Below are 15818 nucleotides of genomic sequence, written 5' to 3' on the forward strand. Positions count from 1 at the left end.
AATATTTTTAAAGGGAATACGTCAGCAGATTTTTGCTATGTAATCTGTATCAGCATGATAGGGGCTAAAAGCCTGATTTCAGTGATGTGTCACTTACTGGTCTGCTTGGCGCAGTTTTGATAGGATCCCTGTTTTCTCTGTTGCAAATGTAGCAGTGCTTAGAATGCTGAACTGTGTATAACTCCACCCACACCACCGTTTACACAGTGTCAGCAAGCTGCCAATCAGTTGTGGAGTTACTCAGATTAGCTGGACTGCTGAGTATGTGAGACCTAGTCAGGCAGTGATTATCGCCAGCTGATAAAATACTGATTATATTGAAATCACAACACACAGCTCAGTAAGTGATACATCCCTGGAATCAGGCTCACTTGACCTATATTGTGCTCTCAGATTAAATAACAAAAATCTGCTAATAAATTAACTTTAAGATGGATTTTAACTAAAAAAAAAGATCACCAGTTAGTAGGATTCTATGTTTAGTTCTCCTCTGTCAAATTGCTAAACAATCTGACCATAAAAGAAAGATTTTTCCATTTGAAGTAGAGTTTTCTTTTTAAGATATTTATAACCCTGTAGGTTTGCAAATGTATCCCTGATGTCAGACTAGAATGGTATAGGATAGGACTATTTCTATTTCTTATACCTTGAAGACCGATGTGGCTGCCCAGCATTAAATGTCTTCTGTCGCATTCTGGTCCAATCTTTCTAGAGCACTGTCAAGATGCTTGTTCTATAAGAATGACCTAACAGGACTCTGCAAATAGGTATCATTACCTTTGTCTGTACAGGAGACATAAGAGCCCTAATTTATCTGATATATTCAAACTAGAAACACGTTCAGAAAGACGGCAATGAGGTATATTTGTCTATGCAAACCTGACAAAAAAACACTAACAAACATGAAAAGTCGCTTGAGAAATGTAAGTGTATTAGTTCACGTAGCCTTTTTTGCCATGGGTTTTTCCATGTAGAGAACACGCAGTATTTTATAGTAGGAGCAGAATGAATGAGATTTTTAAAATCTCATTCACACAATGCTTTTTTTTTCCCTTGCATTTTTTTGAACTGCGGTTGATTTTTTAGAGTTTTTTTCAGCGCTTTTGTTGTATTTTTATACATTAGATTGAATGAATAGAAAATGCATAAGAAAACCTGTATCAAAAACATGTGACATACAAGTATATGCAGCATATTACCTGCGAACACAGTCCATTTTTCATATTGAGAAGAATGCTGCAAAAAATGCAGTGTGCGAACATACGCTTACGCTGGAAACTGGGCAACCTTTGGGCACTATGAAGTCTATTTACCTATTAAACCATTCTAAACATGGCCATTTCTAACAATGTGACCAAAAGGGAAAGATTTATGAATTGGCAGAGCATGTGACATATATGACAACTTTGTTTTGGTGCAAAATGGAGTCAGACTTCTGGCACATTCAATTTGGTAATTCTCCACCAATGCTTACAAACTAGTTAAACACGCACCTGTCTCGCAGCTTCTGCCTGTAAATCTCGGACTACACAGACATTTGTAACTAGCCGCTAAGTCTGTACAGGTCCCACCATTCAAGCAAGGCGTTGAGTAGCAAGGTCTAACCTCTGAAAAAACACGGAAATAGAGTTATATATACAGAATGAGAAAAATTGAAATCCTTATATTAAAGGATGAGGACAGCAGTGGGAACTTTTTTTTTACTTCAATACATGTACGGTATTTTGGCCTAAAATAATTTTGCATTTGAGTTTCGCTAAAAGTGTTGCACAATTTGTCTTACAGAAATTTTGTGTTTCTCTGCACATTGCTGGCTGCTGAACAAGCTGAGAATTTGTCAGGGAGCGCTTCTGACAGTTTGCTTGCAATTCTTTTGTTCTGTATTTTTCTAAGCTCCTCTAAGCTGCTTCATGACCACAAAGTTCAGCTCAACTTTGATGTGGTCAATGGTCATAACTCCGCTGAGTAGGGCAAGAAAAAAGAGCATCTCCCATCAGAAAGAGCTCAATGATGGATTCTCAGGTAACTCATTCTGCAGCCAGCAATACATAGTGTGACTCAGAGGCCATAGAAGCCAAATGGTACAAAATTTACAAAACCTACATGTAAAAAAAATGTTAAATGTTGGGCTTAAAGGGAATCTGTCACCTCAATTTTGCCCTATAACTGAGGCCACCGGCTTCAGGGGCTTATCCTACAGCATTCTATAATGCTGTAGATAAGCCCCCGATGTAACCTGAAAGATAAGAAAAACAAGTTATATTATACTCACCCTGGGGCGGTCCCGATGCGTCTTCATACGATGACGTACTCTTCTTTGCTTCCTGCGCAGGCGTACTTTATCTGCACTGTTGAGGGCAGAGCAAAGTACTGCAGTGCGCAGGTGCCAGGAAAGGTCAGAGAGGCCCAGCACCTGTGCACTGCAGTACATTACGCTGCCCTCAACAGTGCAGATAAAGTACGCCTGCGCAGGAGCCGCGATAGGAAGCAAAGAAGAGGACGTGATCGTATGAAGATGGGAGGTGCCGGACCCGGACCGCAACGCCAATCGGACCCGAACAGAACCGGGACCGCCCCTGGGTGAGTACTGTATAAACTAAAGTGTTTTTCTTATCTTTCAGCTTACATCGGGGGCTTATCTACAGCATTAAAGAATGCTGTAGATAAGCCCCTGAAGCCGGGGGCCTCAGTTATAGGGCAAAATTGAGGTGACAGATTCCCTTTAAGCCCAAAATATATGCATATAATATACTGTACAATGAGCAGCCAGTTCACACAAAATGCCAGAGACTTTCACTGGGGAGAGTACCACTGGAAACTGGGAAGTTACCATTCCCTTGGTCAACAGTGTGCACTCTTATACCCTGGCATCACTAAATGCACTGACAGAATGTAAAGGGACACGTACCATTGACCAGGGGGATGAGAACACAGAGTTCTCAATTTATTGATAAGTTTACAGGAGGAATAATAGCAGTGGTACAATGCAGAACTATGAGAAAAGATGCTCCTCAAGTGTTATCCTAAGGGTTTGTGCACATGACGTGTTTTCATGACAGGCGTACTCACAGAGTTTTTGAATAGAAAGCCACTCTGGGAAACTGATGCTATTTTCTTGGAGTCTTTTTTTGTCGTTTCCTGGGCACGATTTCAACGTTTTTGACAGCAACTGGGTTTTTTTGAGCATTTTTTTACCATAATTATAGCATCTTTTTTACTGGTGTTTTTTAGTCATTTTTTAAAACTCCATTGAGTGAAGAATGAAGAAACTGTTTTCAAGCCAATACGCTGGCAAAATGCTTAACACATACCTGGGCAGCTTTTAAGCCTTCCCATTGACGTCTATGTAAGAAACTTCAGAGCAGAAACTTAAAGAGGTCAAAGTACGCTCAAAAGACTGAATGTACGAACAGCAAGTCGTTTCTACACAGAAATGCATTTTCATTCTTTTTGGACTTTAGTTAGCGCTTTTTTTCAGGTGGATTTCATAGCGGAATCAGACTGAAAGCGACGGCGTGCACATATACCCTACGGGGAAGTGCAAATTACGGAATTTTTTTCACAAACCAATATATCAATCTGTTCAGTCCTTCTTTCGGCTAAAACATGCCGCCCACACACCACACTATAAATTTCTGACATAATATAATTGGTTCTCTTTCTTAAACCCTGAGTTTAAAATAAGGCAAATGGTGATGTGAATAAAAAAAAACATTATGTGAACTACGCCCAGAACTGTGACATTAGATAAACTTATGCAACACATAGACACTGCAAATGTGAATGTTACCTGTCTCACAGTGTTTCCCTATGAAGCCCTGCCTGCACAAACAGATGTAGTGATTTCCATCCTCTTCACATGTACCACCATTGAGACACGGATCAGAGACGCATGGCCTGATCTCTGGGCGAAGAGTAAAAAGACAACATTATAGAGGCCTATATCAACCAAAAAAAACTAGATAATCTTAGCTGTTCCTAACTGTATGCATCAGGAAAAATAACATGTTCAGTAAACTGATAGTTATTGTAAAAATAACACATATAAAGACACAATTGGGCACATTTTATGCATAATATTTAAGCCTAAAATAAAACTCTAATCATATAAAAAGATCAAGAAAATGGCACAAATTATTCCAATTAAAGATATCTTATCCTTTGCATGCATTTGTTATTTTAGTAAAAAAATACATATATAGACATTCAGTGGGGAAAATTACTATTTGATACACGGCCAATTTTGTAGAAGACATTCTCTGTTCATAATAACAGGGGTGCCCAAACTTTTACATGCTACTGTATATAAAGTCATGGCCGAAAGTGTTGGCAACCTTGAAATTATTCCACAAACTGAAGTATTTCTCCCAGAAAATTATTGCAATGACACATGATTTGTTATACACATGTTTTTTTGTGTGTGTATTAGAACAACACCAGGAAAAAAAGGCGAATTGGAAATAATTTCACACAAAACCCCCAAAATGGGCCAGACAAAATTGTTGGCACCTTTCCAAAATAGTGGGTAAACAACTTTGTTTCAAACATGAGATGCTTGTTCAAACTCACCTGTGGCAAGTAACAGGTGTGGGCAATATGAAAATCACATGTGAAACCAGATAACAAGTCGAGAAGTTGACTCAATCTTTGTGTGTCTATGAGTGCCACATTAAGCATGGAGAATAGAAAGAGGAGAAAAGAACTGTCTGAGGACTTGAGATCCAAAATTGTTCAAAACTATCGACAATCTCAAGGTTACAAGCCCATTTCCAGAGAGCTTAACGTTCCTTTGTCCACGGTGCGCAACAAAATCAAGAAGTTTACAGAAAAATGGCACTGTAGCTAATCTCCCTAGACGTGGATGGCAGAGAAAAATTGATTAAAGTTTGCAACGCAGGATAGTCCACATTGTGGATAAGAGGTCCCAATCAAGTTCCATAGAAATTCAAGCTGTACTGCAGGCTCAGGGTGCATCAGTATCAGCATGAACTATCCTTCGACATTTGAATGAAATGAAATGCTATGGCAAGAGACCCGGGAAGACTGCTCACACACAGATAAAAAAGCTACACTGCAGTTTGCCAAGATGTAGGTGAGTAAGCCAAAATCCTTTTAGGAAAGTGTCTTGTGGACACATGAGACCAAGATAGAGCTTTTTGGTAAAGGACATAATTCTACTGTGTACCAAAAATTGAATGAGGCCAACAAAGAATACAGTACCTACAGACAAATGGTGGAGGTTTAAAGATGTTTTAGGGTTGTTTTGCTGCCACTTGCACTGGCTGCCTTGACTGTGTGCAAGGTATCATGAAAACTGAAGATTATCAAAGGTGTTTGGGTTGCAACTTAGTGCCCAGTGTCAGAAAGCTGGGCTTGCGTCCTAGGTCGTGGGTCTTCCAGCAGGACAATGACCTCAATAATAATTCAAGAAGCACCCAGAAATGGATGGAAACAAAGCACTGGAGAGTTCTGAATTGGTCAACAATGAGTCTGGATCTAAATCCCATTGAACACCTGGGGAGAGATTTTAAAATTGCTGTTGGATGAAGGCAGCCTTCAAATATGAGAGACCTGGAGCAGTTAGCAAAAGAGTGGTCCAAAATTCCAGCTGAGAGGTGTAAGAAGCTTGTTGATAGTTACAGGAAGACATTGATTGTGGTAATTTATTACAAAGGGTGTGCAACCAAATATTAAGCTGAAGGTGTCAACAGTTTTCTCTGGCCCATTTTGGGGGGTTTTCAGCCATGACTCCATATATAGAAACATAGACCTAAGCTCAACTGAAGCCCTAGAGACTGCTAAACAAAGGTTCACAGCACTTGTTGCAAGACTAGGGACATACACTAGAGAAGCTGAGGCCAAGAAGATAAATGCACTCTTCTCCAAAAAATCCTCCAAGGTGTACTCTCAACTATAGAGTAACAGCACAAAGGCAGCAACTTCACCAATAGCAGAGACTGCACAATACTGGAGGGACATATGGGAGAAGGAAAAAACACACAACACCAGTGTGTGCAAGCTGCAAGATCTGAGAATCAAACACAGCAACCACCTAGAGAAAGAACCAGTCACCATTACAGAAGCAGACATCCAATAGCGGGTCAAGAACATGAAGAGCTGGACAGCACCTGGCCCAGACATAATCCACACCTACTGACTAAAAAAAAATAAGAGCGGTACATGATCGCATGGCAAAGCAGATGAATCAACTGCTAGAAGCAGGCCACCACCCAGCTTGGCTAACACAAGGAAGAACAGTGCTGATCGTGAAGGATCTTCACAAAGTAACAGTTACATCCAACTACCGCCCAATAACCTGCCTTACAAAAACATGGAAACTCCTGTCAGGCATCATAGCCACCAAGCAACAGAACCATATGGACCAGTACATGAATCCAGCTCAGAAAGGCATAGGAACCAACACCAGACGCTCTAAGCACCAGCTCCTAGTAGATAGAGCAGTCGCTCAAGACTCAAGATCCAGACAGACCAATCTCAGCACAGCATGGATTGACTACAGGAAAGCCTATGACTCAATGCCACATATATGGATCTGTGAATGCTTGGCTCTCTACAGTGTCAACAGGAAATTAAGAACATTCCTCAGAAACTCAATGGGGCTATGGAGAACAACACTGGAAGTCAACTCAAGACAACTAGCACAAGTGACCATCAAATGCGGCATATACAAAAGGTGATGCACTGTCCCCATTGCTGTTCTGCATAGATTTGAACCCCCTCTGTCAGATAATTACAGAGTCTGGCTATGGATACAAGTTCAAGAGTGGAAGCACCATCAGCCACCTCCTCTACATGAATGACTTCAAGCTGTATGCAAAAAACGAACGAGACATTAATTCACTGATCCACCTGACAAGGATCTACAGCAAAGACATCGGGATGTCCTTCGGACTGGAGAAGTGCGGCCGGTTGGTAACAAAGAGAGGCAAGGTAGTCAAGACTGTGGCATTACCAGCAGGGCACAGAGCAGATGTACAGACACGCTACAAGTATCTCAGCATCCCACAGGGATACGGTAACCATGATGAGGAGGTAAGGAAAGCAGCAGCATCCAAATACCATCAAAGGGTATTTCAAGTCCTGAAGAGCAAGCTGAATGGGAAGAATAAAATCTACACCATCAATACATATGCCCTGCCAGTTATCAGATACCCTGCTGGCATAGTGTGCTGGCACAAAGAAGAGATGGAAGCTGCAGATGTGAAGACATGAAAGCTCCTCACAATGCATGGAGGTCTCCACCCTAAGTCTAGCATTGAAAAATTGTATACCAACAGAAAGGAGGGTGGTTGAGGCTTGATAAGCATCCAAGCCACCATCACGGATGAAACCAGCATCCAGGAATACATCAGAAAAATGGCACCAAAAGATGAGATGCTGGGAGAAAGCCTAAGATAGCAACAACAGAACTGGAAGGAAGAACAGCGGCAAGACAAGCCGCTGCATAGGATGTACCATCAACAGATAGTGGAGGTGGCTGACAAGGAGAAATCCTACCAATGGCTAGAGAAAGCTGGACTCTGAGACAGTACAGAGGCACTAATAGCGGCACAAGAGCAAGCACCAAGCACCAGATCCATAGAAGCAAGAATCTACAACACAAGACAAGACCCAAGGTGCAGACTATGCAAAGAAACCTCAGAAACAGTGCTACATATAGTGGCAGGATGCAAAATGCAAGCAGGAACAGCATATACCGAACGCCACAACCAAGTAGCGGGAATTGTATACAGAAACATCTGCACAGCATATGGGCTAAGTCCCCCTAAGTCCAGGTGGGAGACCCCAGAAAAAGTGATGGAGAATGAAAGGGCTAATATCCTGTGGGACTTCAAGACGGATAAGCAGGTGTTGGCTAACCAACCAGACATTGTGATAGTAGACAACGATCAGAAGACAGCAATAATAATAGATGTGGCAGTGAAGAGTGACAGCAACATCAGAAAGAAAGAATATGAGAAGCTGGAGAAATATCAGGGCCTCAAAGGAGAACTGGAGAAGATGTGGAAGGTGAAAAGTGATTCCAGGGGTGATAGGAGCACTTGGAACAGTGACCCGCAAGTTGGAAATATGGCTACAACAGATCCAGGCTAACGCCGTCCAGGGGTGTATACTGCAGAGGAGGAGCCATGGTTAATTTTTTTCAGATTATGCATAGTGTCGCCTCCTAGTGGACAGCAGCATAACACTCATGGTCCTGTGTCCCCCAATGAGGCGACAGAGTAATATGGCTACAACAGATCCCAGGAGCAACATCTGAACTCTCTATCCAGAAAAGAGCAATGCTGGGAATAATTAAGATCCTGCGCAGAACCCTCGAACTATGGCAGAGGACCCGAGAAGGGGGGGTGAGAAGCTAGTTTATATACATATATACACACACAGTTGTGCTCAAAAGTTTACATACCCCAGCAGAATTTTTGCTTTCTTGGCCTTTTTTCAGAAAATATGAATGATAACACCAAAACTTTTTCTCCACTCATGGTTAGTGGTTGGGTGAAGCCATTTATTGCCAAACTACTGTGTTTTCTCTTTTTAAATCATAATGACAACCCAAAACATCCAAATGACCCAGTTCAAACCCAGGTGATTTTGTCCTGATAACATGCACAGAAGTTGACACAAATGGGTTTGAATGGCTACTCAAGGTAACATCCTCACCTGAGACCTGTTTGCTTGTAATCAGTGTGTGTGTATAAAAGCTGAGTGAGTTTCTGGGACCAGATAGACTCTTGCATCCTTCATCCCGCCACTGACGTTTCTGGATTGTGAGTCATAGGGAAAGCAAAAGAATTGTCAAGGGATCTACGGGAATAGGTAGTTGAACTGTATAAAACAGAAAAGGGACATAAAAAGGTATCCAAGGAATTGAAAATATCAGTCAGCAGCGATCAAACTGTGATTAACAAATGGAAAATCAGGGGCTCTGTAAAAACAAAACCACGGTCAGGTAGATCAACAAAAATGTTATCCACAACTGCCAGGAAAATTGTTCGGGACGCAAAGAAAAACCACAAACAACATCAGCTGAAATATAGGACTCTCTGAATACGAGCAGTGTGGCAGTTTCAAGATGAACAAAGCACTTGAAGAAAAATGGGCTGAATAGCAGAGTCACCAGAAGAAAGCTATGACTGCACAAATGCCACAAAGTATCTTGCTTATAATATGCAATAAAAAAAAAAAATTGAACTTTTTGACCTCAACCATAAACGTTACATTTAGATAGAGGTCTACAAAGCCTATGACGAAAGGAACACCATTCCTACTGTAAAGCACGAAGGTGGAGCTACGAAAGCACAGGAAACTTGGTCAAAGTTGAAGAAAAGATGAATGCAGCACATTATCAGCAAATTCGGGAGGCAAATTTGCAATCAGCCCGGAAGCTGCGCATGGGACATACTTGGACATTCCAACATGACAATGATCCAAAACACAAGGCCATGTCAACCTGTCGGGTACAGCAGAACAAAGAGAAGGTTCTGGAGTGGCCATTTCAGTCTCCTGACCTCGATATTATTGAGCCACTCTTGGGAGATCTCAAACGCGCAGCTCATGTTAGACATTCCAGGAATTTACAGGAACTGAGGACTTTTGCCAAGAAGAGTGGGCAGCTTTACCATCTGAGAAAATAAAGAACCTCATCCACAACTACCACAAAAAACTTCAAGCCGTCATTGATGTTAGAAGGGGAAACACATGGTATTAAGAAATAGGGTATGTGAACTTTTAATCAGGGTCATTTGGATGTTTTGGGTTGTCATTATGATTTAAAAAAAAGAAAACAGAGTAGTTTGACAATAAATGGCTTCACCCAACCTCTAACCATGGGTGGAAAAAGTTTTGGTGTCATCATTCATATTCTCTAAAAAAAAGTCCAAGAAAGCATGTATTTGTCAGCAGGCAAACTTACAAAATCAGCAAGTGATCAAATCATTATTTCCCCCACTGTGTGTGTGCATATGTAGAATGTAAGTCCGCAAGGACAGGATCCTCTCCCCTCTGTACCAGTTTGTCATTGTAAATATATTTACTGTAAACGATATCTATAACTCTGTACGTAACCCCTTTCTCATGTACAGCACCATGGAATTAATGGTGCTATATAAATAAATAATCTACTATATAATTGTCTAAGGGTCACTTCCGTCTTTCTGTCTTTCTTTCTGTCACAGATATTCATTGGTCGCGGCCTCTGTCTGTCATGGAATCCAAGTCACTGATTGGTCTCGCCAGCTGCCTGTCATGGCTGCCGCGACCAATCAGCGACGGCCACAGTCCGATTAGTCCCTCCCTACTCCCCTACAGTCAGTGCCCGGCGCCCACTCCATACTCCCCTCTAGTCACCGCTCACACAGGGTTAATGCCAGCGGTAACGGACCGCGTTATGCCACGGGTAACTCACTCCGTTACCGCCGCTATTAACCCTGTGTGACCAAGTTTTTACTATTGATGCTGCCTATGCAGCATCAATAGTAAAAACATCTAATGTTAAAAATAATTAAAAAAAATAAAAAATCATATACTCACCTTTCCCGCTCCTCGCGACGCTCCGGTGACCGCTCCATGCAAGCGGCAGGTTCCGGTGGCAAGGATGGTCTGCAAGAAGGACCTGCCATGACGTCACGGTCATGTGACCGCGACGTCATCACAGGTCCTGCGCGCCTGCGCGAGAAGGACCTGCCGTGACGTCACGGTCATGTGACCGCGACACGGTCATGTGACCGCGACGTCATCACAGGTCCTGCTCGAGAAGGAGGCGACAGGACTACAAGGGGCCATGGAAGGTGAGTATATGTTTATTTTTTATCCTGTGACACACGTGGCTGGGCAATATACTACGTGACTGGCCAATATACTACGTGGCTGGGCAACATACTACGTGGCTCTGTGCTGTATACGTCGCTGTGCAATATACTACGTGGCTCTGTGCTGTATACTACGTCACTGGGCAATATACTACGTTACTGGGCAATATACTACATGGCTGGGCAATATACTACGTCTCTGGGCAATATACTACGTAACTGGGCAATATACTACGTGGCTCTGTGCTGTATACTACGTCGCTGTGCAATATACTACGTGACTGGGCAATATACTACGTGACTGGCCAATATGCTACGTGGCTGGGCAATATACTACGTGGCTCTGTGCTGTATACTACGTCGCTGTGCAATATACTACGTGGCTCTGTGCTGTATACTACGTCACTGGGCAATATACTACGTTACTGGGCAATATACTACATGGCTGGGCAATATACTACATGGCTGGGCAAAATACTACGTGACTGGCCAATATGCTACGTGGCTGGGCAATATACTACGTGGACATGCATATTCTAGAATACCCGATACGTTAGAATCGGGCCACCATCAAGTAATAATATATATATATATATATATATATATATATATATATATATATATATATATATATATATATATATATACACACAGTGGGTACGGAAAGTATTCATACCCCTTTAAATTTTTAACTCTTTGTTTCATTGCAGCCATTTGGTAAATTCAAAAAAGTTCATTTTTTTCTTATTACTGTACACTCTGTACACAATCTTGACTGAAAAAAAAATAGAAATGTAGAAATGTTTTCAAATTTATTAAAAAAGAAAAACTTAAATATCACATAATCATAAGTATTCAGACCCTTTGCTCAGTATTGAGTAGAGGCACCTTTTGAGCTAGTACAGCCATGAGTCTTCTTGGGAATGATACAACAAGTTTTTCACACCTGGATTTGGGGATCCTCTGCCATTCTTCCTTGCAGATACTCTCCAGTTCCGTCAGGTTGGATGGTGAACGTTGGTGGACAGCCATTCTCAGGTCTCTCCAGAGATGCTCAATTGGGTTTAGGTCAGGGCTCTGGCTGGGCCAGTCAAGAATGGTCACAGAGTTGTTCTGAAGCCACTCCTTTGTTATTTTATCTGTGTGCTTAGGGTCATTGTCTTGTTGGATGGTGAACCTTTGGCCAAGTCTGAAGTCCAGAGCACTCTGGAAGAGGTTTTCATCCAGGATATCTCTGTACTTGGCCGCATTCATGTTTCCTTCAATGACAACCAGTCGTCCTGTCCCTGCAGCTGAAAAACACCCCCATAGCATGATGCTGCCACCACCATGGTTCACTGTTGGGATTGTATTGGGCAGGTGGTGAGCAGTGCCTGGTTTTCTCCACACATACAACTTAGAATTATCACCATAAAGGTCTATCTTTGTCTCATCAGACCAGAGAATCTTATTTCCCATAGTCTGGGAGTCCGTCATGTGTTGTTTAGCAATCTCTATGCGGGCTTTCATGTGTCTTGCACTGTGGAGAGGCTTCCGTCGGACCATTCTGCCATAAAGGCCCGACTGGTGGAGGGCTGCAGCGATAATTGACTTTGTGGAACTTTCTCCCATCTCCCAAAAAAAGAATGCCACATTTAAGGTAGAACTAGACACAGAGTCTGAATGAGGCCATAGCTCACCAGGAGCCAAAACTTGACACGCCCATGGCAGACAATGGCCAAGCAATTACAAAATAAAATTGTGCAGCCATTACCCCATCATACTGTATGGTCGCACCTAAGGGTACTGTCACACAGTCACACTTTGATCGCTACGACCGTACGATCCGTGACGTTCCAGCGATATCCATACGATATCGCTGTGTCTGACACGCAGCAGCGATCAGGGACCCTGCTGAGAATCGTACGTCGTAGCAGATCGTATGGAACTTTCTTTCGTCGCTTGATCACCCGCTGACATCGCTGGATCGTTGTGTGTGACAGCGATCCAGCGATGTGTTCGCTTGTAACCAGGGTAAACATCGGGTTACTAAGCGCAGGGCCGCGCTTAGTAACCCGATGTTTACCCTGGTTACCAGCGTAAACGTAAAAAAAAAAAACAGTACATACTCACATTCCGGTGTCTGTCCACCGGCGTCTCAGCTTCTCTGCAGTGTGAGCGCCGGCCAGCCAGAAAGCGAGCACAGCGGTGACGTCTGACGTCACCGCTCTGCTTTCCGGCCGCTGTGCTTACACAGTGCAGAGAAGCTGAGATGCCGGAGGACAGACACCGGAATGTAAGTATGTACTGTTTGGTTTTTTTACGTTTACGCTGGTAACCAGGGTAAACATCGGGTTACTAAGCGCGGCCCTGCGCTTAGTAACCCGATGTTTACCCTGGTTACCCGGGGACTTCGGCATCGCTCCAGCGCCGTGATTGCAACGTGTGACCGCAGTCTACGACGCTGGAGCGATAATCATACGATCGCTGCGACGTCACGGATCGTGCCGTCGTAGCGATTAAAATGGTACTGTGTGACGGTACCCTTAGGCCTAAGTGACAGTGACAACAAAAGATTGCACGCATCACCTGTCTCACATCTTCTTCCAGTGAATCTCTGCAGACACAAGCAGCTGTAACTAGAGCCTACATTTTCACACAGGCCACCATTAAGACACGGAGAGGAAGAGCAGGGCTTTAGCTCTGGTAGGAGAAAAGAAATGGCAAAAGAACGGGGTAAAAAAATACAAAATTATCCAAAGTGCTGAGTCTTAATATAAATAAGTATATTAAGTATAAGTATAAATTTAAACGTCCAATTCAAGGGTAATGCATTCTGCGGGTATAGAAAAAAAGCGTATATACAGACGTGTGTATATAGAAACAGCGTTCGCCCAATTCACACATCTACTTTTCTTGTACGAGATCTATCCATGATTTTCATTGATAGTATTCATATATATAAAATAATGAATGGGGTCATTTTTCACTCCACACAAAATCAAAAAGACATGTCTAATCTTAATGTCAGATCAAAACTGGCAAGTCTTTGGGTCTGTGAAAAAAAAATCGAACAGCACTCAGATACCATTTGAGTGTGGTCCGATTTCAATGCGATGTTTAGCAGGAGAAGGTGGAGAAATGGTTTTTTTTCACATATGTGAAAAACTAATAAAAATTAAACCAAACTAATGAAATTCTAAAAATTTGATGAATATCACTGATGAAACTTGGTCTTGCTTTTTCTCATACGTGAAAAAAAACTTGCTAGCCCTTACTAGAGATGCTATCATTTACTAACTGGCAACATCTATACTATCTTACATTGCACTTTTACTACAAGACGAACTGAAGAATATTCGTACCAATGAATGAAGATTGAAGGTAGATCAGGACCACTGAATCATCATTATCTCATAACTAAAACGGCTATATTATCCAGTCACTCACCTGTCTCGCAGTTCAGACCAGTAAATCCGGTTGCACAGAGGCAAGAATAGGTATTCCCTAGATCTTCACAGGTTGCCCCATTCATACATGGAGATGAAGAGCACGGTCGGATCTCTGGAAACACAGGCATTGATAATATTGTTAGTTGAGTAGAGATACATTTTTTGTTCTATAATGCTGGCATACTGTTAAATCATAGCTACTTACCATTCTCACAGAATTTTCCAGTAAAAAATGATGAGCAAAAACAGGTGTAACTCAAACCCAACTCTACACAGCTCCCTCCATTCAAACAGGGTCCAGAAGAGCAAGGTCTGATTTCTGGGAAGGTAGAAATATAAGAATCACATATACAAAGCCTTTAGTGGTTATCACCCAGCCTAAACAGCAAATTTGCCTACTTATGCAGTAATATAGAGGCAAGGGGCTTACTGACAACTAACTAATCAGGACTGCCATCTAGGAGTGCAGGAAAGCAGGGTAACAATCTAGGGTCATAATATTGGTCATTGTACCGCCATCCGGCTATCACATTTACTAATGCTGCCTAATAGTTAAACTATCTATACGTAGTCCAGGCAGCCTGAAGATGCGCCAAATATATTCACTAATTCGGCACATATTGCTAGAAGATAGAGGCTTTCTCCTACCTATGGAAACACCTAGGCCTCATTCAGACGTCCATTTTTTTCATCAGTATTTTTGATCTGAGTTTCAGAAGCATGTCAACAGAGTTTGATGCAAGTTTCATTATTTTTTCTTGGGTGAGAAAAAAAGATTTCTCCAGCTACTCCTATCAGTCCGTGAAAATGAACAACACTCGATTGGCCTCTCCGATTTTTTCTCAGACCCACTGCATTGCAGATTTTGATCAATATTGTACAGGTCTCCTCAATTTTGCATGGGCCACTCAGTCAGTAAAAAATCATGAACATTTCAACAATCCCATGGACTTTGCTAGAACTCGTACCTATCTGTGAAATACATGGACAGCACTCATACAAGAACATTTGATGCCTTGATGAGGCCTTTTACTTTATGCATTTAAATTTGGACCAAAAACTGGCACACACAAATAAGATACTTGTCAAAAACTAGAGTTGAGCGAATTTGTTTGAGGCCCCGCTTATTTGGCAAGATATAGCACTTACCGAATAAGCTGCAGAGGAAACCCGGATACATGGATCGCTCCGGCTGATCGGCGCATCAGCTGCATGTCTCGCGGCTGTGTCACAGTACATGCATGGAGATCCCAACATACAGGCTCCATGTATCCAGGTTCCCTGATCAAAAATACTGATGTGTGAATGAGGCATTAGTTTCATACTTTCAGGTATGGGTGGCATCCGTGTTTTCACTGATACCAGACCTACTCATTATACCCTAAGGTGCTATGTACATGATCGTGTGTTTGTATGTACCAAAACGTGTGTCCGTGTAAACCACACGGAGGCATGTCCGTTTTTTTCCCGCACAGCAGACCTATGGCATCGCCGTGTCATCTGTGTGCTGTACATGTATAACAATGCAAAGTATAGGAAAAGCAGTACAATGTATTTT

General features: G+C 42.2%; 1 protein-coding gene across 1 annotated transcript in view; it reads right to left on the bottom strand.

Moving 5' to 3' along the window:
• Positions 1–15818, bottom strand: part of SNED1 (sushi, nidogen and EGF like domains 1) — a 290708-nt gene that overhangs the window by 181205 nt on the left and 93685 nt on the right. The window contains exons 9-13 of the mRNA XM_077291025.1: positions 14466–14579; positions 14259–14372; positions 13398–13511; positions 3791–3904; positions 1494–1607 (exon numbers count right to left, since the gene is read on the bottom strand). Of these exons, the coding sequence (XP_077147140.1) occupies positions 1494–1607; positions 3791–3904; positions 13398–13511; positions 14259–14372; positions 14466–14579 (570 nt within the window). The remainder of the gene's footprint in view (positions 1–1493; positions 1608–3790; positions 3905–13397; positions 13512–14258; positions 14373–14465; positions 14580–15818) is intronic.

This window comes from Ranitomeya variabilis, chromosome 2, assembly GCF_051348905.1.
Source record: "Ranitomeya variabilis isolate aRanVar5 chromosome 2, aRanVar5.hap1, whole genome shotgun sequence".
Classification (NCBI taxonomy): domain Eukaryota; kingdom Metazoa; phylum Chordata; class Amphibia; order Anura; family Dendrobatidae; genus Ranitomeya; species Ranitomeya variabilis.